The sequence below is a fragment of the Pristis pectinata genome, chromosome 3, assembly GCF_009764475.1.
Source record: "Pristis pectinata isolate sPriPec2 chromosome 3, sPriPec2.1.pri, whole genome shotgun sequence".
Taxonomy (NCBI): Eukaryota; Metazoa; Chordata; class Chondrichthyes; order Rhinopristiformes; family Pristidae; genus Pristis; species Pristis pectinata.
In genome coordinates, this window is record NC_067407.1 from 76,088,980 (window position 1) to 76,114,012 (window position 25,033).

Here is a 25,033-nt window from a genome sequence, read left to right on the forward strand (position 1 = left end):
TCTATTTTTCCCCCCAGAGTAGGGGAGTCTAAAGCTAGAGGGCATATAGTGAGAGGGTGAGAGGGAAAAGATTTCAAGGGGACATGAGAGGAAAGTTTTTCACACTGAAGGTGGTGAGTATATGGAATGAGCCACCAGAGGATGTTGTGGAGGTGGGTACAATTAGAATGTTGTAAAGACATTGAGACAGGTACACTTACAGGGAAGGTTTAGAGGTATGTGCAGCAAATGGGATTAGCTCAGGAAGGCACCTTGGTCAGCATGCATGAGTTGAGCCGAAGAGCCTGTATCCGTACTGTATAACTAGTTAGTAGCTCCCATTCACTGGTTGCTGTGCTCTGCAAAACAATCAACATTTTAAATCTTCCTTCCACATTCTAGACTAGAGAGAGAGGAGGAGAGAGCCAGGTAGACAGTGTCTGCCTTCCTTTAATGTCTGTACCCCCTTGTTCCGTCCAGGAGCTTGCAGCCGAGAAGGCCAAAGCCTGTGCCAGCGAGAACAAACTGAAGGAGCAGCTGACGATGAGGGAGGAGGAGCTAAACGCCGTGCAGACCCGCATGCAGGCTAGTTATCAGGACCACGTGGCTGAGACCCAGAAGCTGCAGGCTAAGGTACCACCCTCATCCCAGCTCCGTGCTCACCCCCACCCCCACCCACCCACTGTGTCTGCACACTCCAGCTACGATTGGGTGCATGTCCCGGATGTCACATGACAGCCGCTCCTCTGAGTGGTTGAAGGAGACACCTTCGGAGACCAGCATCCTCTGGAGGCAGCCAGCAAGACGGGGAACCACAAGTAGCCATTGGCGTCAGGTTGCCCGTTTATTTTCCCTTTCGAGCAGGTTGTTCGGTTTTCACACTGGGTGGAGCTCCACAGGGCTAGGCGTAAAAATGCCCTCCATTCCAAATGGGCAAGTACGACACAGAATTCTCCCAGTACTCCCACAGTCAGGTGATCGTTCAGAATCGTGGGCCCTCATCAGAGGCAATACAGAAGCAACCCCACCCCCCGCACTAGTGCTAGAGGTGGGAGGGAGCCACAAAATATACAGGGGAAGTCATGAATTATAAAGGGAGACATTCAGATCCAGGGCATGGGCCTACAACGTGCTCACACTGGAAGTGTCACCCTGCTGTGTGAGGGCACTTCCTGCCTCTGCCTGCCAAGATAGAGAGGTAAAGGTTGATGAATTTAAATGCAAGGGCTAGAGGAAGGGCCATTGTTGTGCACCCGTGTTTGTGTCAGTGCAGTAACCTGATCTGATGGCCCACCTGACAGTGCCCAAGTGTCAGTGATGATTTTGAGGGTTTCTGCCTTTTGCTCACGGGGCTGAGTGCTATTTGTGCCCCCAAGACTTTGAGTATACGAACTCCACGATCAGTCTCACACTCCACCTGTTCTTGGTTTTCAAGGAGCCATTGTCATCTGGTTTGGTGTCCTTCAGGACAGTAATGTGGATAGTTCTGCTCCAGTGTGTTCTGTTGGAGGTGGTGCAGGTCACTGGAGAGAAGCTTTGCCTTGAGAGAGATCGAGGAGTATAAGGAACGTGGCTGTTCAACCCTTCAGCCTGCTCCACCATGGGTGATCTGCACTTTGCCTCCGTTCACCTGCCTTGGGTTCCATTTCCTTTATTAACCTTGGCTAACTAATATGCATCAATCTCGGTTTTGATATTTTGCATGAACCCCCAGCATCAGTAGGTTGATGGGGGAAGAAGTTCCAGATCTCCCTAAACATGAGGGAGTGCTCTCACGGAGTTCTCCCAGAATGGAAATAAAAACTGAAAATGCTGGAGACACTCAGCAGGTCAGTCAGCATCTGTGGAGAGACAAATAGAGTTAATGTTCTGATAAGGTATTCAACTTGAAACATTAACCAAAACATTTTTAAAAACTGTAGCCACAGGAAATCTGAAACATTGACTGATTCTCTGTCCACAGATGCTGCCTGACCTGCTGAGTGTTTCCAGCATTTCCTGTTTTATTTTGGATTTATGGCATCTGCAGAATTATTTTTCCCATTTTCTCCCTTGTTCTAATTTTAAGGTTGTCCCAGCTTTTACTGTATTATCCCAGCGGAGGAAATATCCTGTCGTAACCTTTAGTCATTTCAACCCCTCAGTTAGATTGGCAGATGTACTCCGGGGAAGGCAAGACCGGTCCACGCCACTTGGCCAGGGACAACATGAGCCTCCTGATGTGCAGTTTCCAGACCTGAAAGCAGTGGGAAACAAGGCAGAACTTTATGTAACTTGATCCGTAAAAGGCAGGGTAAATCTGACAACCCCTCCCCTCCCCCCCACACCCCCAACACCCCACCCTCTCAGCTGGTTAAGGTCACATTCCTGCAGAACAGCTAAGAGGAGCTTGGAGAGGTTTCCATCTTCTGTCTGATCATTCTCTTGGTATGGGACAACAAATCGTGGAGATGGCAGGGAAAGAATAATAATTGTTTGTTAAGCCCCAACCCCCTCTAAATACTAATAGTCTGATTAATTTTTTACCCTCTCTCCTTCCTCTATCGTTGACCCTATTTGTTAATCCCCTTTACTTTTCCCCTCCCCATCCCACTCCCCACACCATGGGTTCTTGCCTCCCTCACGATCCCTTTCAGCTGGGCCACAGCTAAAACCGGCAGAGCCTCCTTCGCGATTTCCACCGCCACTGTGTGCTCAGTCGACCTTGAGGGAGAACTCTTGTGGGACGAGACAAACTTATGGCTGGGCTTTCCGTTCCAAAGGGTAAGATGTGACTGCAAGACAAGCCCCCACAAGGACACCCTGCCAAAGAGCACGGCTAAGATGTGAGGAGAACTTAATATCGGCAACTTGCATTTCTGTAGCAGGCTGGAAGTTGCTTTGCCACCTTTTAACAGCCAGTCTAAACCTGCCTGTACCGGTGTTGTTGGGTTTCCTCGGTAACCCTGTGCTAACACTGAGAATATTGGCTCCATTAAGACGTTCCCTGTTTGTGGTTTCCCGGATTGGTATGTTGAAGAACAAAAGAGGGAACAAAGTATTTTAAATCCAGTATTGTACAGTGAGCAAGGGTGACTTGATCATCTGGTGATCAAGAGGCCTCTGGGGAAGAGTGATCATAATCTGATCGAATTTTAGATAAAAATTGAAAGTGATTTAGTTCTACCTGAAACCAGGTTCTTAAATCTGAATAAAGCAAGCTGCAAAGACCCGAAGTATAGATTTGTCTATAGTAGGCTGGGAAACTACATTAATAGGTATGACTGTGAACAGGCAATGGCAAACATTTCAAAAATTAATATATATCCTCTTATGTAAAACAAAACAGCAACAGAAAGTGCCATGACAATCAAGAGAAGGTAAAGATACTATTAGCTCAAAATGACGTGCATGTTAGTAAGTTAATTGGCAACTGTAAAATGCCCCTAAGTATATAGGTGAATGGTGGAATCTGGAGACGTAGATTGTATAAATGGATGGTTGATGGTCGGCATGGACTCAGTGGGCTGAAGGGCCTGTTTCTGTGCTATATGGCTGTGTGCTTTCAAAGGGACCTTGTACAAGGGGATCATGGCAAACCTCCAGGGCTATAGCCAGGCGCTCTGCAGGGAACTCGAGTGGTATTTATGAATAGCAGCTCTGCAGGGAAACATGCAATTCAGGTACATTGCCCTATCCATTCTAGAGGCTCCTGTGGGCTGATGGGGAAGTAGGTGAACTCTCCTTGAGTTCAGAGTTCAGATAACATGAATGAACAGTATGCAAGACAAGTTTTTCACTGTACCTCAATACATGTGACAATAATAAACCAATAAACCCTGATGCAACAGTGAGCAGCAAACTGTGAGATGTGGTAGATGTCAGCAGCAACTAGGAGTGGTCCTGAGACTAGAAAGTTGTGACCTTGACCTTCATGTCAAAGCTGCCCCATCAGGGGCCATGTTTGAATCTGCAGACTTCACTCATTACAAAGAATGAAGGCTGAGTGTAGAGCCTCTGAGTAGTATGGTTTTAGAGGATACTGGTGAGCGAGAGGTGGCTGTTAGTAGTTGGGTTTCCTAATAGATACCAAAACACCCAGAAAAAAATTGCTCTACTGCAGATTAAGGCAAGTTTAAACAGCCCAGCCCAATTTTATCTTGTGCGAAGAACATCCTTAACAAAGTGAAATGTTGCTAGGAGTTTTACAGGAGCGTTACCAACTGGCATAGGACACCAGGTACACAGGGCAGGTGACCGACCCTTTGGCAATGAGATAGGTTTCAAGCAGCATTTTGAAGGAGGATGAAGGTGCAAAGAGGTGGAGAGGTTTAGGCAACTGGCCAGTGGTGGAACGATGGAAGTGTGCCAAAGACGTGAAGTGGAGAACTGCAGCATACAGGGAGAGTTCTGAGGTTGGAGGAAGTTGCAGAGGCAAGGACAGGGAGGGCTTTGCAAAGAAGGGTGAACAATCTGAGGCGTTGTTAATGGGGGAGCCAGTGTAGTTGCTGTCACAGCTGGTACAATGGAGTGTGTACATGTATGGGTTGTCCCCACAGTATGTGGGGACTTTGCCCAGGTTTGTCACGAGGATTATTTTGCAGTCACGATGGATAGTCAGCAAGTGCTCGCTCTGCATCTGAGGTCGTGTTCGAGTGTAAATCCTACTTAAGGCATCTTGGATGGATGCAAGCTTGTTTTATATCAAAACATTTATTTTCCAGCTTTGAATAAAATGTTTCCCTTCCAGATCCGGGGTCTCCAGGAGCAGCTGGACAACGGGCCCACGGCACAGATTGCTCGGCTGCAGCAGGAGAACTCCATCCTAAGGGATGCCCTCAATCAGGCCACAAGCCAGACCGAGAGCAAGTAAGGACAGCCACAGTAATCCACTGCCCCCGGCCTCTGCTGATCTCCGAGAGGGGCAGCTGCTCGGTTACTGGCTTGGATATCCCAGCATCAGATCCACTGTCACTGGGATGTGGGAGGTTGGCAGCTGATGTCACCGAGGGGAAGTGGTTCCGGTGTGAGGAGTTACTGAGCAAGGGGGCAGAACGGGGAGAGTTGGGGCAGACTGAGGGGGTAAACCAGGGGGAGGGAGGGCATACTGAGGGGGTAAACCAGGGGGAGGGAGGGCATACTGAGGGGGTAAACCAGGGGGAGGGAGGGCATACTGAGGGGGTAAACCAGGGGGAGGGAGGGCAGACTGAGGGGGCAAACCAGGGGGAAGGAGGGCAGACTGAGGGGGTAAACTAGTGGGAGGAGGGCAGACTGAGGGGGCAAACCAGGGGGAAGGAGGGCAGACTGAGGGGGTAAACCAGGGGGAAGGAGGGCAGACAGACTGATTGGGGGGGTGGGTAAACCAGGATTAAGCAAAGCAGAGTGAGGGTAGACTGAAGGGGTAAACTAGGAGGTAAGGGGGCAGTCTGAGGTGGTAAATCGGGGGAACGGGAGGGAGGAAAGACTGAACAGTAAACCCGAGGGGGGACAAACTGAGGTGGTAAACCAGGGAGGGACAGACTGATGAAGGGAGGGAGTACACTGAGGGGAGTGGGACAGACGAAGTGTGGATGGCAGGTTGTGGACAAGGCAAATGCTGCCAGTTTTGAGAGTCGTTCTTTAAAGAGGAGCTGGAAATGAAAAGCTGTTGTGGATCAGGGTAACCATTGAGCTGCTGAGTACATATCGAGCTGGTTATTTACATGTGTTTAGGGAGCGAGACTGCTGTCCTGCCCCAAGGTTTCAGTCCCACACCCCCCGGTGTACTGACTCTGAACTCTGGTGTCCTGCCCGGCGGGTTATAGGGTCGATGAAGTCACTTCTCAATAGCGGGCAATGAATGAACACTCCCCACACCAGGAAAATGGACATTTATCCAAAATACTGCAGGAGTAATTGGACACTGGAAGACTGAGGAGGTGGGTTAATTGTCCACTGTAAATTGCCCCAAGGGTGTGAGCGAGTGGCAGAATCGGCAGGCAGTTGAGGGGAATATGGGGAGAATAGGCTACAGGGAAGATTAGCGGGGAATGGGATTGCTCTGTGAGCCAGCATAGACGCATTGGGCCAAATGGTCTTCCCTATGTGGTAAGGAAATATGAAATATTATTTGCTGTTTCTGGTTTTCTTGGGTCGCTGTCGTGTGTAAGCAAGTAGTTTCTCTCAATTCTCGGCCTGGTTAGGGTGGGCTTTCCCTTTACCCCCAACCTGAGATCGCACCCAATGACTCTAGTCACTGGGGCTGCCACCCTCGTGGCAGATGTGTGAGTGTGTCATTGGGTGTGAGGGTGACTGAACCCCACCTTTGTGTGACCACTCTATTCTCCCAAATGTGGTGTGTGTGTGTCTGTGTGTAGGTCCCTGCTTGTCGGCATATCGAGTGTGTCACCGTGCCCGTAAAGTGTGACGTGCGACGTGTGCCTGGTGTATCAGGAGTGTGGGAGGCTGTTGAGATCCATGTTCTGTTGGCAAATGTGACTTGGGAGTGAAATGACTATTGGTTTGTAGACAGTGCTGGGTACTGAAGTCGTATTGCACAGACCAGGCAAGATTTAACAACATTTAAAATACATTTGGACAGGTACATGGATAGGAAGTGTTTAGAGGGATATGGGCCAAACGTGGGCAAATGGGACTAGCTCAGATAGATATCTTGATCAGCATGGATGAGTTGGGCTAAAGGGCCTGTTACAGTGCTGTATGACTCTATAACTGTAAGTGCACAGCCCTGACTGAATAATCCCGAAACCCGATTCCAATCAAAGGTTCTGCAAGGCAAGAATTCCTTCAATGCTTAATGCAAAAAAAAACATTCAAAGGAAGAGCAAACTTGGAGGCAGTCAGCCTGTAACCCCTTCCATGGTGGCTGTGTTTTCTCCTGGGTCTGTTCCTCCCCTCAGCTACTGAATCTGATCCACGTTTGCCCCAGGCAGAACGCCGAGCTAGCCAAGTTGCGGCAGGAGTGTGCCAAGCTGACCAAGGAGCTGGGTGAGAAGTCAGAGTCCCTGCAGCAGGACGAGCAACAGAGGAAGGTGCTGGAGGGCAAGGTCAGCAAGTACGAGCAGCAGCTGGCCCAGATGCAGGTAAGTGAAGCCAGAGCACCCAGCTGTTCCCACACCTCCTCCTTCACTGACAACTGGTGACCTTTGACTGCCACCTCCTTCTCTTTCCCTCCCCCTTCTCCCCTCCACCCTGAATTACTCTTTTCTGTTCTTCCCCCAATATAAGAGTTACAAAGATGTTGTCGAGATGTTTAGTCACGCGGAGAGACCAAGGGTTGGGGCTGTTTTCTTTGGGGCAGAAGGTGGGGAGGGGAGATTTAATCACAGTCTGTGTTGTGCACTGTTGCACTGTGTTTACGACAAACTTTGGCAGATCCTGCACTTCCCTCTGGGGACTGGAACCACCTGACCTTCTTGGGGAGTTTACGGTTAGGACCTTGGAGATCTGTGGGATGGGGTTCGGGGTTTTTGGGGAGATTAGGATTGGGCAAGCGGTGCATTAGAATCTTGGGGATCTGTGGGGTTGGGGTGAGGGCTTCACAAGGAGCTTGGATTATGGCAGTGAGAGAGGGAGGTCAGTATGGTTGTGCCTTTTCAGAGAGCTTTGGGTTAGGCCTTCTCTGGAAGGTTAGGGTAAGAACCTCTGAGCTGTGGGTTGACATTAGGATTCGGGCCTTGTAGAGAGCTGTGTGGGTATGCACATGGTTGAGAGTTGAACTTCCTGCTGAACTGTGGGGCTTCTTTTAGTCAAAGGGTTACCTTAAATCTGGTTTTTGCTTGTATAATAAGCCAGGTGTTGGAGATTGTCGCATGTTTGGGAATCACGGGATTAAGTGTTGCATGAGTCCCATTACAATCAGCTGCCATGTGACCAAATATCACATGATCACATCTCTGGGAATACTGCAGCCCTGCACTGGCTGGCCAGTGGGATTCCCCAGAGATCTGTGGTCACTGGGTCCAGAGGTTGAAAACAGAGAGCAATGGAAGGGGTGGGATCTGGGGACGGGGCATCACCTACTAGAAGGGCTGGGAAAGGTGAATGGCGTGGACCCATGACCATGCCTCAGCCTTGCCTGCACTACTGCTGGTGCCCGCTGCGACCATCACTGGCCCACCTCCCGGTTCACTGAAGTCCTCTGTCTTGCTGGCCCCTGCAGCAGAACCAGCAGGAAACTGAGACGGCGCTGCAGAAGCGACTGGACGATGTCAGCGAGGAGCTCCGCAAGTCCCAGAGCAGCTATGCCACCCTGCTCACGGAGACAGAGAAAGCCCGGGGAGAACAGCGCTCCACCCTCAGCAGTTACACCGGTGAGTCTGTGAGCTAGGCAAGCACTGAATGTCTGGTGGGGTGTGGGGTGCGAACTGTTTAATCTGACATCTTCATGGAAACCGACTCAACCAAAGAAAGGATTCTTTCATCAAATGGCCCAGAAAATCTGCTTCCTCTTATGGCGGTCCCCACAGTCCAGGGGCTCTCTCTTTCCCATCTTCCCCCCCCCCCCCCCCCCCCCCCCCCCCCAAGCCTTGGCTTCCTGCAGATGCAAGGCTACTCCCTGTAATTCGGTGATCTGTGGGCCTTTATCCCAATATAGGTTGGGGCGTCGAAGGGAGAAAGTGATGCTTCAGCCATGCAGGCCCTCTGCAGTAGTCCCTCTCTGTGTTAAGTACCACGCCCCTGTGAGATTATATGTCCTTGGTGGGGTGTGGCAAGATTACTAAAGCATGATGGTGTCCACAAAACGATCGGACCCGAGCATTAACATTGGCCAGCAATCAAAAAAATAAAATGCTGTAGAGGCTGGAAATCTGAAATAAAATCAGAGAATGCTGGAAATCAATGACTCTGTCAGTGCTGTTCTTGTACTCAACTCAAAGGTTTTGTCACCCTTGCTACTGCTTTCCACCCTGCTCTAATTTCCAACTCTTCCCTCCTTCGACATCTCCATTTCTGGGATAAGTTAGTGACCTATTAATCACACACTCTTATATCTACCTGGACCATACTTCCCCTAACCAAAGGAAGGATCGTGGTTTCCTTGTCCTCGCCTTCCACCCCTCTAGTCTCCACACTCCGTGTTTTATCCCCTATAATTTCCACTACCTGCTATGGAATTCTACAGACATCTCCCCCCCCCCCCCCCCCCCCCCAACACCTTCAGCCTTCCAAAGGCCATTGATAACTCCATGGTCTGCTCTTCCATCTCCACCAACTGCCCCCCTCTCTCACCACCCCTTCCCAGGCAACAGCAGGAGATACACCACCTGCCCTTTCACCTCTTCCCTTCCCACCATCCAGGGACCCAAACACTCCTTCCAGATGATGCTGCCATTCACTAACACTTCCAATCTCGTGTACTGCATCCGCTGTTCACAATGTGGTCTCCTCTACGTTGGAGAAACTAAACTCAGATCGGGTGATGACTTTGCGGGACACCTCGGTTCAGTCCGTAAGGATGATCCAGTTGCCTGCCACTTCCCCATCCCATTACCACTCTGACCTCCCTGTATTTGGCCTCCTGCACTGTTCCGATGTCCAATGTGAGGTCAAAGAACAGCACCTCGTCTTCCATCTAGGCACATTGCAGCATTTGGGACCCCACGCTAATTTCGGATATCAGCCTCTCCAGTTTCTGTGGAACAGTCATCGACTAGCAACATTTACTTAATGGAGACATATTTAACTTAATTTCTCTCTCCACAGATTTTGTCTGACCCACTGAGTATTTCCAGTATTCTGTGTTTCTACATCAGAGATTTCCAGCTTCTGCATCTCCGATCTCACGGTTCCAGCATTGCTTTATATAACTTTTCCCACTTCTCCTCTGATCCTGTTTGCGAGTTGCTATTTACAAGCAGTTCAGCTGCAATTAGCAAACCTTTCCCACCCTCCCTCAGCCAGCACCAACACCACTTGTGTCATTCAATCTCTCTTCATCTTCATTCTATCCCAGACATTCCCTTTGTTCTCCCCACCCCTCCCCACTCTCTATGTTAGATTTCCAATTTTTCCAAGTTCTGATGAAAGATCATTGACCTGGAATGTTATCTCTGTTTCTCTCTCCACAGTTGCTGCCTGACCTGCTGAGTACCTCCAGTATTTTCTGGTCTTATAATTCGCCAGCTAATTGTTTCCTTAAAGTGTTTCCTTGGGATAAATACTGGCCAGGATACCACTGAGAACTCCCAGTATTTGTTTAAAACAAATGAGATACTTTATAATCACCCGAAAAAGCAGGCAGGTCCTCTCCAGAGGGACAGAGCCTCCAACAGTGCAGCACTCCCTCAGCACTGCACTGGAGTGCGAGCCTGGATTGCATGGTTAAGGCTCTGTAGTGGGATTTGAACCCACGGATTCCAAAGTGGAGAGTGCTATTACCTGAGTCACTGCTGACACTGTTTTAGAGATATTGATGGAGAATTGCTCATGGAAGGCAGTACAGTGATCTGACGGTGTAGAAAAGGATTCTGACCTCCTCCTTTACGGACAGTATTCCAGCTTTCCTATTGCTCCTAAATGGGAATTGGGGAGTGCACAAGATGGGAATTTTAAACCTGAGGCCGGTACCACTGAGTTGAGGCCTTTGCCAGGCTCCGACCCTGATTGGTTGTCTTGTACTTGACCTGCAACAACACTCGTTAATACTCTGCTTTCCCTGCTCTACCTGGCTGCAGATCTTCAGGCTAAAATGGCATTGGCCGAGGCAGACCAGAAGAGCAAAGCAAAGGAACTGGAGGAACTGCATTCTCGGCTGACAGAGGCCAACTCTGAGAAAGGACGACTGGAGGAGAGGATCCAGTCCATAGAGGCTCTGCTGGAGGCTGGCCAGAGCAAGGAGACAGAGAAAGACCAGCTAGTACAGGTCAGGGCTCACCACATTTTTACAGGATTGGAGCTCACTTTATTTTTAAACTAAAGTAATGCCACTCTAAACTCCTCATAACAACATGGAAGTGCTAGGCTGTCTATAAGGAAAGGTTGGATAGGTTAGGCTTGTGTCTGCTGGACTTTAAATGAGTGAGACAGGACTTAATTGAAACAAACAAGATCCTGAGAGGTCTTGGCAGGATGGATGTGGGCAGCTTGTTTCCTCTTGTGGGAGAATCTGGAAACAAAGTGTCACTTTAAAAACAAGAGGGCCATCCTTTTAAGGCAAAGATGAGGTGCAATTATTCCTCTAAGGGTGGTGAGTCTTTGGATCACTCAAAGGGCAGTACAAGCAAAGTCTTTGAACATTTTTAAGGAGGAGGTGGTTAGATTCTTGACGTATGAGGGTGGTGAAAGGTTACCTGTGGCAGACGGGAATACAGGTGACCCCTGTGTTATGGGGGGTTTACATTCCTAGAAAATGGCCTGTATCATGGAAGCTGTGTCACCTGCGAGGTGAAAAAAATACATTTTGTATTTATTTATTTATACATTTCTCACATAATTTTTGTGATGGTGAATGTTATTCCATATCTGAGATTGTTGGATAGTGATTTGTGAATTCTGTCGGGAAATATTCGTTACTTGAACAGCTGTAATGCGGAGGTCGCCTGTACAGAGCTGAGTTCTAATCAGATCGGCCACGCTCATGTAAAATGACAGGGCAAGTTCGAGGGATCAAGTAGTGAATGCCACCTGATTTGTACGTACCTTTTTGAAATGTAGCCTCTGTTGTACAGTGGGAAAGGTGGCAGTCAGTTTGCACAGAGCAATCTCCCAGAAACATAATAACCAGCAGGTTTTAATGATGTGGGGTGGGGGGTACTTGTTGGATAAAGCAGAAGGGAACTCCTCCGATTGGCGAGGTGTGCCACTTGAGCTTCCACGTCCACCTAGACTTTGGGGTTAGCTTTCCTTCCAAATGCTGTGCCTCTGACAGTGCAGCACACCCTCAGTAGTGGTTCAGGAGTGTCAGCCTGGATTTTGTGGTTTAGTCTCCAGAGTGAGGTATTGATTCTAAGGTGAGATTATTACAGATTGAGACTTAGTAAGTGCAGAGGGCAAAGTCTCGTGAGTCCATTCGAGAGAAGGTCTTAATAGAGGGCGATGTAATGAATTTTGATTTGAACGCAAAAAGGAAGAAGGGCTTTGATAATATTCCTGTTTGGAGTCCAGGATGAGAAGAAGGTTGAGAAGAGCACTGATGAATTAGAGAGAGGTGAGAATGGATTGCCTTCGTCGTATGCAAGGCTAGTTCTAAAAAGCTTATTGTGATTGCATTATTTACATTCTTAAAGACTATCACAGCACAGAGGGAAGAAATTCAGCCCTTCACTCTGTACTAGCTTTTAGAAATGGCTCTCCATTCACCATAGTCAAACTCCTTCAGACCGAAGGGACGATAAATGCCTGGCATCACCAGGACTGGGTGAGTTAATGCAGTCTTTACCCGTAAGAGTTGAGCACTGGTTTGCTGAAGCAGAGTTTAGTTATCAGGATTGGACACGAGTCACTGGAGCTGTGAGGCAGCAGCTCTACCAGCTGCGCCACTGTGCTGCCCTGTGTTTTACCATTTAAGTATATGCAACCTGCGGTCTGGTGACATGAATTTGCCATTCAAAGACTTGCCTATCGATGATGACAGCTGGCTACAAGTACAAAAGGTGAATCTTACTCATGTGATTTGTTGAACAGGTGATTGTGAGTTGCTGTTGTCTACTCTTTGTTCCTGTTCTGCATGTTCCCCCTTAAGAACATTCTTTATAATCCTTTCCATCCATGCTGCAGCCACTCCCGCTACTATCCATCCTCGGCCAACCAATGATACTCCAACCCACTATTCTCTTATAAAGATACGCTGCCATTTTACTTCTCCCTGGCTCGTTCCAGTCTTCCACCAGATGCAGCTTAAAATAAACAGCAGTGAGAGTCTTCAGGAGTAATGCTGTTGATGTACAAGTATTCGCTGAACGATGTTAGGTTGCCTTTCCAGGGTACCACGTAGGACTCGATGAAGGGTAAAGCAAAACCAAAAGGTTATAGTCCACCTCTAATAGAGAGAGAAATTGTGGTGGTTTGTGTGCTCGTTGGGTGTCCTATCGTGACGGGATACTAGTTCCCCATTTCCAGTAACTAGGACAAGGACTGTGCAGAGGTAAAGCAGGCAGGAAGCATGCTCCATGGCTCTGGGCATTATCTGAGACCGGTCCCCATCTGCATTTGTCCTTGAGAAGTTGGTGTTGAGTGCCTACTCTGATCCCTCCACCCCTCTCCCTACCTTTACAACTTAAAGCATGTTTGATCTCTAATTTTTCCAGTTCTGATGGCAAATCATTGACCTTAACTGTTGCCTCTGTTTCTGCCTCATGAGGTGCTGAGTAACCCTGCATTGTCTACCTTTACCTCTCGTCGCGCCTGCTGGCCCAGACAAGGCTGAGGAATACCAAGGGAATGGGTGTGGGGAAAGAGCTGGAGAGGGGGTTTTATATTCAACCAAGGAGAAATATTTGGTGTGGAGTGTAACTGCAGCAGCAGTGTAATCCAGAGCAACTGCATTCTGAATCTCAGAATGCTTACAGCACAGGAGCCCATTCAGCCTATTGAGTCCATGCTACTCTATCTAAGAGAAATCCAGCTACTTCCATACCTCACCCTGCAAATTCTTTCCTTTTAGGTACTTATCCAGCTCACCTCTGAACACTACAGTTGAATCTGCCTCCCCCAGCAGTGCATTTGAGATCCTAATCACTCACTGTAACAAAAATCCTTCAACTTTATTCCTCAAAGTTTTGCATCAACTTGAGGTGTAATACTTGGGCCACCTGCTGGTTGAAATGGGGATTATGGAGGGATCCATTCTGCATGAATTATTGACCGTAAACCTGCTTTACTTTCTTTCAACATTCCAGGCCACCAAAGAACTGGAAGTAGAACAGCTGGAAAACAGGTACGGACTGCTTTAGAAGCATGTTGGACTAAGGGGTGGGTGGGTGTTATGGTTGGGAGATGGGGTAGGTGGAGTGTGTGTGTGTGTGTGTGTGTGTGAGAGAGAGAGAGAGAGAGAGAGAGGAAAGAGAGTGTGTGTCTGCCTGCTGTGATTACTGGTGCTTTTATCCCTTCTGTCTTTAGGCTGAAGGATAAAGATGCTCAGATTTCCAGCCTGGAACAGGATATGCTGCAGCTTAAAGAAACCATTGAACAGCAAAAGAAGAAGAACAATGTGAGTGCTTTACTGCCAGTGCTTTGGGTCGTGGGTCTTGGGAAGAGTTTATCTACAGTCCCCAAATATTTGATGGGACAGAAAAGCTCCCCAGTGAGCTAGTGCTCGCTCTGCCCATGAGGCAGCCCTGTTCCTGTACTGGTGACTGGCCTGGACTTACCATCTCGGTGTAGATCTTTGCACAGGAACTAGTCTTGTGGAAATCTTGGCAGAGGTCAGAGGGCTATGGTGCAGAGCATCCCATGTAAGTCATTGGTCTTTGCCCTCAGAGTCCTCATGTGCTGGGCGAGGCTTCACACTGGGTGTGCAGATTCATAAAATGCACATCCTCACTTTAGTCCCTATCACAGGAGTTACTCAGCAGAGTGGACGTTGCATACCTAGTGGCAGAACATGGTTTAACTGCAAATTACAGCAAACGGACCTTGTGCCCAGAATTACCACACCTTCCCAATGAAGGGGATTATTTCAGCAGCAAAGTTAGCGAGGGGATGTTAGTTACAGAATACAGATTATCTGCATGAAATCAATCCGTTCAATTCACTCGTCTTATTGAGGGGGGATTCTCCAGTCACCTCCGTTCTGGCCAGGATTTATCAAGCTCGTAGAACACATCAAGACTAGCGTTGGCTTTGCATCTGTGGGCTTCACTTAATCATAGTAATAAAGTTGCACACACTGAAACAGGCCCTTCAGCTCACTGAGTCTATGTTGACCACGTACTATTTTATTCTCACCACATTCCCATCAACTCCTCTGGATGCTACCACTCACCCACACAATAGGAACAATTTACAGTGGCCAATTAACCTACCAACCCCATATCTTTGGGAAGTGGGGGAAATCGGAGAACCCAGAGGAAACCCAAACAGTCACAGGGAGAAGGTGCAAACTCCACACAGACTGCACCTGAGGTCAGGACTGAACCCAGGTTGCTGGAGCTGTGAGGCAGCGGCTGTACCAGCTGCGCCACTGTGCTTCCCTGAGTTCTACGTCTTCAAATATATGCTGCCTTTGGGTATTGCTCCCTGTTGAGAATTTGGGCACAAGAATATAGATCCCACGCATTCCTGCAGTCTGTAAGGCTTGCTGCTTAAGCATAGCTATTGATGCATTGCAAGTAACCATGCACCTCAAATTCTCTTTGCTGATGCTAAGGAGTTGGTGGGATAATTTCCTAGAGCTTCCTCTGAAATTCCTTGCAGATTTTTTTCCTCTGCGGAATTAGTATAACTAATGAGGGGTTGATGCAGGATGTGGGGGGGATCCTCTGGAGTGGAATCCACAACATTGTTGAGATGTTGGAATTGGAGCCAGAGGTTTTGGGAGGAGACTTGGAATAATTTCTCCACACAAGAAGGAATGTTGCAATCTATGGTTCTTTATTGGGCAAGGTTAGATATTGGGTTAATTGGAGGTTAAAAATGGGGACCAATATCGGTAGGTGAGGGTATGAATGAAAATTAACCTAATTCGGTATGTAGAGCTGAGGCAGAGAGCAATATTGATCAAATTAAAAAGTTGTCAAAGGAGTCTGTCTGCTTATCAGTTAGAGTTAGTGCTTGTTTGCTGGAGCTGTACTTTCAACTTGATGGGATTTGTCTCCTTCAAATTATGTCAGCGCTTCTTATTGGTCAATTTCTGAGTTAACGTGGACCACCAGTTAATATATAACAATGGAATGCTTTTAAGCTTAAAGTTTGATTTGATGTTAGTATTGTCAAGAGCATTATTAGGAAGCAAGAGAAATGAGACCTGGCCTTCAAGGGGGGAGCAGAACCCTGTTTCCTACTCTGACTTCCCATTCACTGGAAGTTTTGTGTTTTATTTGGCACGGTAGTGTAGCGGTTAGCATAATGCTATTACAGCGCCAGCGACCTGGGTTCAATTCTGGCCACTGTTTGTAAGGAGTTTGTAAGTTCTCCCCGTGTCTGCGTGGGTTTCCTCTCGGTGCTCTGGTTTCCACCCACGTTCCAAAGACGTACGGGTTAGGAAGTCGTGGGCATGCTAGGTTGGCCCCGGAAGCATGGCGACACTTGCGGGCTGCCCCCAGAACACTCTACGCAAAAAGATGCATTTCTCTATGTGTTTTGATGTACATGTGACTAATAAAGATATCTAATAAAGATTGAACGGATGCAGCCTTGAGGAAAGGTTGAGCAGGCTGGTGATGTTTGCTACTTCAAAGAGAAGATCAAGATGCAAGTCTTTAAATCTATGTAGGACGTTAAAGGGGTGGAGGTAGGGAAACTGTTTCGACTTGTTAATGAGTCCACAATGAGGGGATGTAAGTATGAAATGGTCACACCCAGCACTTTAAAGGAATTTCTTTACACAGAATGCTCAGGCTATGAAGGAACTGAAACACTGGTGCAATTAAGAGTTTGGTGCATACCTCAAGGAGGAGGAAATATAGACAGGGGATGAGGCTGTATAATCAGAGTAGTAGAGGTAAACACTCCTCTGGATTGGTTGGGCCTTTTATATGGAACTTTTTGCTTTTGTAAGCATGAAGATTGCAAATAGTTAACCACCTCCTTTTCATTCTCTAAGCGTCGTACATCTGCATGAGCAAATTAGAATTAGAACTGAAAACCAAACCAACTGCAGACTCTGGAAGTCTGAAACAAGACCAGAAAATGCTGGAAACTTTCAGCAGGTCAGGCAGCATTTGTGGAGAGAGAAACAGCTAACTCTTCAGTTCTGATGAAGAGTTTTCGACCTGAAGCATTAGCTTGTTTCTCTGCAATTAGAACTGCCTCACTAATGCAAGTTTTCAGGGACGGGGGTCTGTGGCTTCATTCCCCTGTTTCCCAATGCAGTCGGTGGCTCAGTGAGTCTAAGTGTAGTGCGGAGCCACAATTTGCTCCTTGGCCTGTAACATGGTTTCAGTCGGGGTATCGTGATCGGCTACAGTAGGGTATCTCCTCCTCATTGCCATCTAGCTAAACACTGCTGAAAAATCTCGTGCATGCTAGTTCCACGTGAAGCTGGCTGCAGTTCAATTGCCCACACCGATCCTCCGAGAAGAATGGGGGCTTGGGGACAGCGTGCTACTGCATGTGGGACTCCAGATTAGCAAGCAGCGGCCCTTTGGGGTGGGGGTGTAGGGAGTGGAGGTTGGGTAGAAATATGGATGGTTCAGCAAGGGTTTGGTTAGTTAAAACTGAAAACTGGATTTGGGTATTTCAGCTGTTCTGTCGTGCAGCATTCAATGTTTAAAAAGATCTCGTTATAAAGGGAGATATAGCTGTTTATTTTTGCTCAGCCTACAATGCAACAAAGGAGGCTATCTGACACTTTGAAAGAATTTTCCCGTAGTCGCCATTCCCCTTTTCCCCCTGTGACTGCTTGGGTTTCCCCCAGATGCTCCGGTTTCCTCCTACATCCCAAATTTAGGTTCATTGGCTCCTGTATGAACCTAAATCTGTAGGTGAATGATAGAATGATGGGAATGTGGAGAAAGTAAGTTGGGAAAAATGCAGGGATGGTGTAAGTGAGCGCCTGATGGTTGGCATGAACTCGGTGGGCTGAAGGGCCTGTTTTGTGCTGTTTGACTCTGGAGAAACTAAGACTGATCTCAAATTCCTCCATGCTCCAACCCTCCCTACCTCTCCTCCCTTCCCAGACCACAGTCCTCTCAGGCACTTGCTTTCCTCCAACTCTAGCATCTTGCTCATCCCCACATTGATTACTCCATCATTGGTCATTGTGTCTTCAGCTGCTGGGGCCCTGGGCTTTGGAATTCCCTCCCTAAACCCATCCTTTACCCTTAATGATGCTTCTAAGTACCCTCCTTTTTGACAAGTGTTGGGTCATCTGCTCTGAGACCTGCCTTTATAGCTCAGCATTCACTGACTGTGTTGTGAAAGGCTTTGAGACAATCTCTGGCATCAGGTGGGAAATGGTCTCAAAGCCTTTCGCAACAGAAGAAACCTTGGTAACCATCAAAGGAGGAGTGGATAATTTCCTGAAACGGAAATATTTGCAGGACCTTGTTGGGAGATCAGAGGAAATGGGACTAATTAGGAATCTCTTCAAAGAGCTTGCGCAGGCATAATGAGTCAAAAGGCCTCCTTTAGTGCCAGATGATTGTAAACTTAGGTTGCTTCCTGCTTGCACTGAGAGACTGTGGCGGCAACCAATCATTTCTTGGTATTTCAGTTGATGGTGGTCGAGTCACACATTTCAATTCACTGGCTAGATTCCAGCCTTGGTCACTTGTACCTCCTCGGTCCTCTGTACATGACAGCTGGGGCTCAATGTGAGCACGTTCACTTCTGGATCAGAGATTGTGGGTTTGAATCCTGCTTCAGCTTCGTGAACGTGAGATCTCTGCTGAAACTCTTGGGGGGAGGGGCGGGCACCTTCAGTAATGCCCTCCCTTAAGTGGGGTATCTGACCCCTCATGGATAAGAAAGATCCCACACCATTACACGCCCCAGCTCCCTGGCTAACATTCATCTCTCAACCAACGTGATGAAGAAACAGATGACCCCACCCTTATCGCCTTGCTGGTTGAGGGAGCGGGCGTGCACGAGATGATGGCAGTGTTTGCTACATTACCTCAGAGCACTGGGCGGTTCAGAGGCGCGAACAGTTGGGGTTTGCTTTGGAGCAGGAAGCTTGCATGGTGTGTTATTAAAAGTTGTTTCCAAATAGGAGCTCCGTGAGAAAAACTGGAAGGCCATGGAGGCTTTGGCATCAACCGAAAAAATGTGCAGGGAGAAACTCAGTGCTGCTGAGCAAATAAAGGTGGTACGCTGCGTGGGGCGACGGCGTGCGATCGGGGCTTGTGCGTTGTGTAGCCGAGGTCTGTAAGAGTCGGGGCCTTCCACCTATGTGCTCAGCAATCGATGGGTCTCCCACAGAACTATGCTGGCAAGCTATAAGGGTGGATCTGGCCAGCAATGGGCACATCCTCCAACTGGACACTGCCCATTTCAGAGCAGTCATTGGAGGACCGATCCAGAGGTACCCAATCATTGGCCATAGCTATCCCGTGCACGATGCAAGGAGAGAGGCACAGCCACTGATTGGGTCTGGCTCTTGATGTCACTAGGGCTGCTTTCAAAGAAAGTGCAACAAGGAACACCGAGCGATTGCTTCCAGTAAACTGCCCCGATGTTCTGCTGGTAGATACGGATGTCAAAATGTTGTCACCTGCCAAGCTAATTGACCAGAACTTCACTTGGCTAGCTTGAGCCACTGATGTGATGTGTTAAGATTTCAGTTCCCGTGTGCATGGTCATTACAGTGTAGTTAACCCATTGATTGAGATGTTGACCCTCCTCATCTTAACCTCTGCATTTTCAGGCATGGCTCCACTTCCCTCCCCTACATCCATGCCCTGAAAACCACCGAGGGATCCTCTTCCCCCTTGTCTTCCTCATCAGCTCTGGGAATAGCCTTTGACATTGTCCACAGAGGATAACTCAAGGTGCAAGTTGGTGGCATCCAGCTCTGTCCCACACAACCCCTCTCCTCTCTTTCACTACCCCGGTGTTGCCAGACTCTTCCCCACTGGGTCAGTGTCATTTCTTTCCAAAATTGGGAAGAACAAAGCCATTTACCACAAAACCTGCCCCCTTGTCTCCAAGCTGTGCCCCCATAACCACTGTCTCGGGCTGAAGCAGACACTTCACCGCATGGTCTTATTTCCCTTCATGTAAGCTCAGTTTCTGGGCCAGCCCCACTCCATTCACATGGACCACCCGTCCCTGTCTTTGTATCGTGGCTCTGCCCATCGAGGGTCAGAATCCCCCATTCTGACCTTTGCCATCTCAGATCACTACCTGACCTCTCCAAGCCCTCACCACCTCCTCCATTCTCTTCTCATCTCATTTCAAGCTCTGCTGGACCTACCCCAGCTCTCTCACGCCCTCCACATATCCACTAAGACTGGCGACTTGGGCTCTAATCTGAAATGTCATCCTTATGTTGTTTCCCCCCCACTTTGTTTCCTTTCCTGGTACCTGCAGAACAGGCACCATCTATGGGAAGAGAAGTAGTTGATGTTTCAGGTCAATGACCTTTCATCGGTAAATGAAAATCAGGAAAAAAAAGCTACAGATGCTGGAAGTCTGAAATAAAAACAGAGAATGCTGAGAACACTCAGTAAGTCAGGCAGCATCTGTCGAGGGAGCATCAGTCAACATTTCAAGTCCGGGACCCTTTATCAGAACCTTTCATCCTTCAATGTCAGCAAAACAAAGGAGCTGGTTATTGACCTTAGGAAATGGGGCGGAGTACATGCCCCCTTCTGTGTCAATGGTGTTGAGGTGGGGATGGTTGAGAGCTTCAAGTTCCTAGGTGTAAACACCACCAACTATTTATCCCTGGTCCAGCCATGTGGACACTACAGCCAAGAAAGCACATCAGTGAGAAGGTGAAGGTAATTCAGCATGTCCCCGACAACTCTCACTGGTTTTTTACAGATGCACCATAATAAGTATCCTATCTGGATGCACCACAGCTTGGTATGGCAACAACTTTGCCCAAGACTGCAAGAAATTGCAGAGTGCGTGAACGCAGCCCAGTCCATCACGCAAACCAGCCACCACTGACTCCGCTGCCTTGGGAAAGCAGCCAATCAAGGGCCCCTCCCACCCTGTCGGGCAGAAGATACAAAAGTTTGAGGGCACCTACCACCAGGCTTAGGGACAGCTTCTATCCCATTGTTATCAGATTCTTGAATGGACCTCTTGTACACTAAAAGATGAACTCTTGATCTCCCAATCTACCTCCTTATGGCCCTTCCACTTGTTTACCTGCACTGCACTTTCACTGTATTTGCAATACTGTATTCTGCATTCTGTTTTACTAACTCGATGTACTTGTGTATGTCTTGAACTTCCTGCATGGCATGCAAATACAAGCTTTTCACTGCATCTCAGTACATGTGACAATAATATTCCAATACCAGTTCTGATCTGTGTGACCTGCTGAGTATTTTCAGCCTGGTTTTTATTTCCAATTGCATAGTTTGCTTTTTCCCTACTATATCCTTTTGCTGGGTGTCAATTTTTCCACTATGCTTCTGGGGAAGACCTAGTCACAACTTTCCCTGTTGAAAGCTTCAGATGAGTGTGAGTAGTTATTCTGACTCGTTATGAGCCAGATAATAATTGCTCTGAGGGTAGCTGTTTGATGAATAGGCATTACTATTAGCAGGGGAGTGATTAATGTAGGAAAGGCATTGACGCAGCAGTTCAACCAGGCCACATCGCTACAACAGCTGAAGGTCAGAGGTTGAGTATCCTGCTGCAGGTGACTCGCCTTCTGACCCCAAGGCTTTTCCTTCATCTCCTAAGCACAAATCAGGAGTGTGATGGAATACTTTCCATTTGCCTGGATGAGTGCAGCTCCACATCATTCAGGACAAAGCAGCCCACTTGATTGGCACGCCATCCACCACCCTAAACACTCATCCCCTCTGCCCTCGGTGCACAGTGGCTGCAGTGTGTTCCATCTACAAAATGCACGGTAGTTACTCACCCAGGCTATTCTGACACCACCTCCCAAACCCATGACCTCTACCACCAAGAAGGACCAAGGCAGCGGGCACATGGGAACACCACTGCCTGCAAGTTCCCTGCAAACTGCACGCCACCTTGTTTTGGAAATATATCACCAGTCCTCCTCCATCACTAGGTTAAATCCTGGAATTCCCCACCCAGCAGCACTGTGGGAGCACCTTCACTAGAAGGACTACAGAGGTTCAAGTAAATGGCTCACCAGCACCACCTTCTCAAAGGGCAATTAGGATGCACTATAAACGTCAGTGATGCCCAGATCTGGAAAATGAATAACAGAAAAGTCATCAATGGGAGGGTAGTTTAGCAATTAACTTTATTTCAGAATCTGGCTTGGTAATGCTGATTTCCTGGCATTTTTGGTCTCTGATATTCCAAAGTCTCCAGAGCCTGACAGGAGAAACAGTCTCGGCCAATCACCAATCATTTCAGCTGTTTGATTAATTCTTCCCTCCCCCCAGGGTGAGTGCTCTCCTGTCAGGGTCTCAATTGATTGAACTGGCCTTGATTCCAATGATGTAGCAGTGGTCACAAATCCCCTCCCAGTGTTTGAGCTGTCCCCTTGCCGACAAACTAAATCGACCTGTTTGTGTATTTTCTTTAGGAAGAGACAGAACAGCAGCTGCAGACGGTTCACACACAAACCAAAGAGGTGCTGCAGGGGCTCTTCCCAGAGGTGTCAGTGTCCTCACAACAGGTAGGAAATGGCCTTGTCAGAGCAAAGAAACCGTGACTTAGGTGCTGGGATGTGTGTTGAATGAATGCTGCCTGGCTTCCTGAAGAGGATTCCACGTTACGGAGGGATTGTGATCCTAGAAAACCATCTGTATCATGATTTTCCATAACACGAACCCTCTTTTCCCATTGTCCCACATTATAAGTGGAGATACATTTCTGCATTTTGTTGATGATGACAAAGTGAACTCTCACTGTTATTCAACAGCTGAGGCCAATGGTAGACTCGGAGGGCACGGACAAGGCTCATGAAATAGGAAAGGGGTTAGGAAGTGGGGATATCAGGGATAGGGATGGGATTCACGGATCAGGATTCATGGGAGAAAGGTGCTGCAGGAGGAGATCGGGGAGGTAATGGGTTAAAGTGCAGTGACTTAGTGGAAGTGGAGAAAAGGCTGAGGGATTACTTTAAGGAGCAGGCCATGGAACTGCGGCTCCCCACAATGGAGTGCGTCAGAGAAAATGTCTTGCAGATGAAGAGCGCTGCAGCACTGTATTGTGGGGAGGGCATGGCAAAGGAGGGACTCGGTGTGACTGCCAACCCAATGGACATGGTGACGTCATATCCAAATCTTATTGCCCCATAGTATTGAGTGACTAAAGATTAAAAATTGACAATTTTTTGTTAACCTTTCTTTCACATTTTGTTTTTATTTGCTCCACATAAATTGAGTAAGAGCGAATTTTATTCCTTATCCCAGATTTTTGGGTAGTGTTTTGTGAATTCCGTCAGGGTGAATTTCCATTACCTGAGCGATCGTAAGGCGGGATCACCTGTATATTGTGGGCGCCAGTGCTGGTGACCTGGCTCCCTCCGGCTCTCTCCTGTTGTCTGGTTTTGGACCCTGACAAATAGGGTAGACTCTGTGGACACACAAATGTAGAGCAGGAGTTGGCCCCTTGGACCTGCTCCTCCGTTTAATAAGATTGTGACTGTCTGGTTGTATCCCACCTATCCCCCGTAACCTTTCACCCCCTTGCTTATCAAGATTTGATCTTCCCCCACCTCAAAAATGCCAGAGGACTCGGCTTCCACTGACCTTTAAGGGTTCCAAAGACTCACAATCTTCTGGGACCCTTCAGCTACTAGCAACCCCACTCTCCCAGCATCAGCCCCCTCCCTAAGCCCCAGGGGAAGTGACTGTCAGGGACGGTGTGGTAAATGCTGTCAGGGAGGACGAGGACTGGATGATATAGATGGACGCCGTCCTGTCCACAGTGTGGATGGTCAGCCTCCCTGCTGGCAGTGGAGGGGCAGGACTTCAGCTGGAGGCTTCCTCCTCACCTAACAGCAGTTACCGACCAGAAGAGGTGGAGCAAGGATAGAGCATATTTTGTTATTCAGACTGAACCGATGCATCAGTTCCACTTTCCTACCCCACTCCCAGTTCTCCTGATTTCACCGGTGTCCAGAAATCTCTTGATTCAGTCTTGAATGCACTCGTCATCTGAAGGCTGCTTTGCAACTTCCTGAAAGAAGGAATCTCCTCCTCAGACCCATTCGGCAGACCCTTGAACCTGAGTCTCCATCCCTGGCTCTAGACCCTGCATCTCTGCACAGATGTGGCAGTTCTGACTCAGTCCTGCTCCCCTGATCTGGAACATCTGGCAGTCAGGTGTCGTCTGTTCTACTTGCTGAGGGAGTTCTCCGCTGTCATCCTGGTAGTGGTGTACATCCCACCCCTGGCAAACGCCAAGTTGGCACTGAGGGAGCTGAGCACTGTGATCAACAGTCACGGGACAGCACACCCTGCTGCCTTCCAGTCATTGCAGGGGCTTCAACCAGGCTGGCTTGAAGAAGTCTCTGACAAACTACCACCAACCTGTCACCTACAGAACCAGAGGAGCCAGCACACTCGATCACTGCTACACCACCATCAAGAACGCTCACTGTGCAACCCTGTGCTCACACTTTGGCAAGTCCGATCACCTGGCTGTACTTCTACTCCCAACATATAGGCAGAGACTGAAAACCGCCCCACCAGTGGTGAGGACTGCGAAGGATAGTCAAGGGAGGCGGAGGAGCATTTACAGGACTACTTTGAATCGGTGGACTGGACCATATTCAGGGATTCATCTTCGGATCTTAATGAATATGCCACAGCTGTCACCGATTCCACATGACCTGCATGGATGAGTGTGTACCATTGAGAACATACTGAGTTTTCCCAAACCAGAAGCCCTGGATGAACCAGGAGATTCACAGTCTGCTGAGCACTAGGTCTATGGCGTTCAAGACTGACCATCCAGAATCCTACGAGTAGTCCAGGTATGACCTACGGAAGGCCGTCGTGAGAGTGAAAAGGCAATTCCATGTGAAACTAGAGAGACAATCAGATGCATGACAGCTGTGGCAGGGTCTGCATGCCATTACTTCCTATAAGGCAAAACTTAACGGCATAAATGGCAGTGATGCTTCACTCCCTGATGAGCTCAACACCTATTATGCACGCTTTGAAAGGGAGAATAACACTACACCTGTGCGAATCCCCACAGCATCCGGCAACCCTCTGATGTCCGTCTCGGAGGCCGATGTCAGAACATCCTTCAAGAGTGTGAACCCTCGCAAGGTGTCAGGCCGCGATGGTGTACCTGGCTGGGTACTGTAAATCCGTGCCGACCAACTGGCTGGACCGTTCAAGGACATCTTCAACCT

The 25,033-nt window shown here is 48.3% G+C and overlaps 1 protein-coding gene across 5 annotated transcripts in view; it reads left to right on the plus strand.

The window, feature by feature from the left end:
• Positions 1-25,033, plus strand: part of LOC127568580 (ribosome-binding protein 1-like) — a 103,992-nt gene that overhangs the window by 54,860 nt on the left and 24,099 nt on the right. For 2 of the 5 annotated variants that reach the window (XM_052012498.1, XM_052012501.1), the window contains exons 5-13: positions 460-612; positions 4,709-4,827; positions 6,887-7,040; positions 8,120-8,270; positions 10,635-10,822; positions 13,797-13,834; positions 14,017-14,107; positions 18,770-18,865; positions 22,247-22,339. In XM_052012498.1, coding sequence (XP_051868458.1) covers positions 460-612; positions 4,709-4,827; positions 6,887-7,040; positions 8,120-8,270; positions 10,635-10,822; positions 13,797-13,834; positions 14,017-14,107; positions 18,770-18,865; positions 22,247-22,339 — 1,083 coding nt within the window. The remainder of the gene's footprint in view (positions 1-459; positions 613-4,708; positions 4,828-6,886; positions 7,041-8,119; positions 8,271-10,634; positions 10,823-13,796; positions 13,835-14,016; positions 14,108-18,769; positions 18,866-22,246; positions 22,340-25,033) is intronic. The other 3 variants (XM_052012500.1, XM_052012499.1, XM_052012502.1) reach the window with 3 other exon arrangements.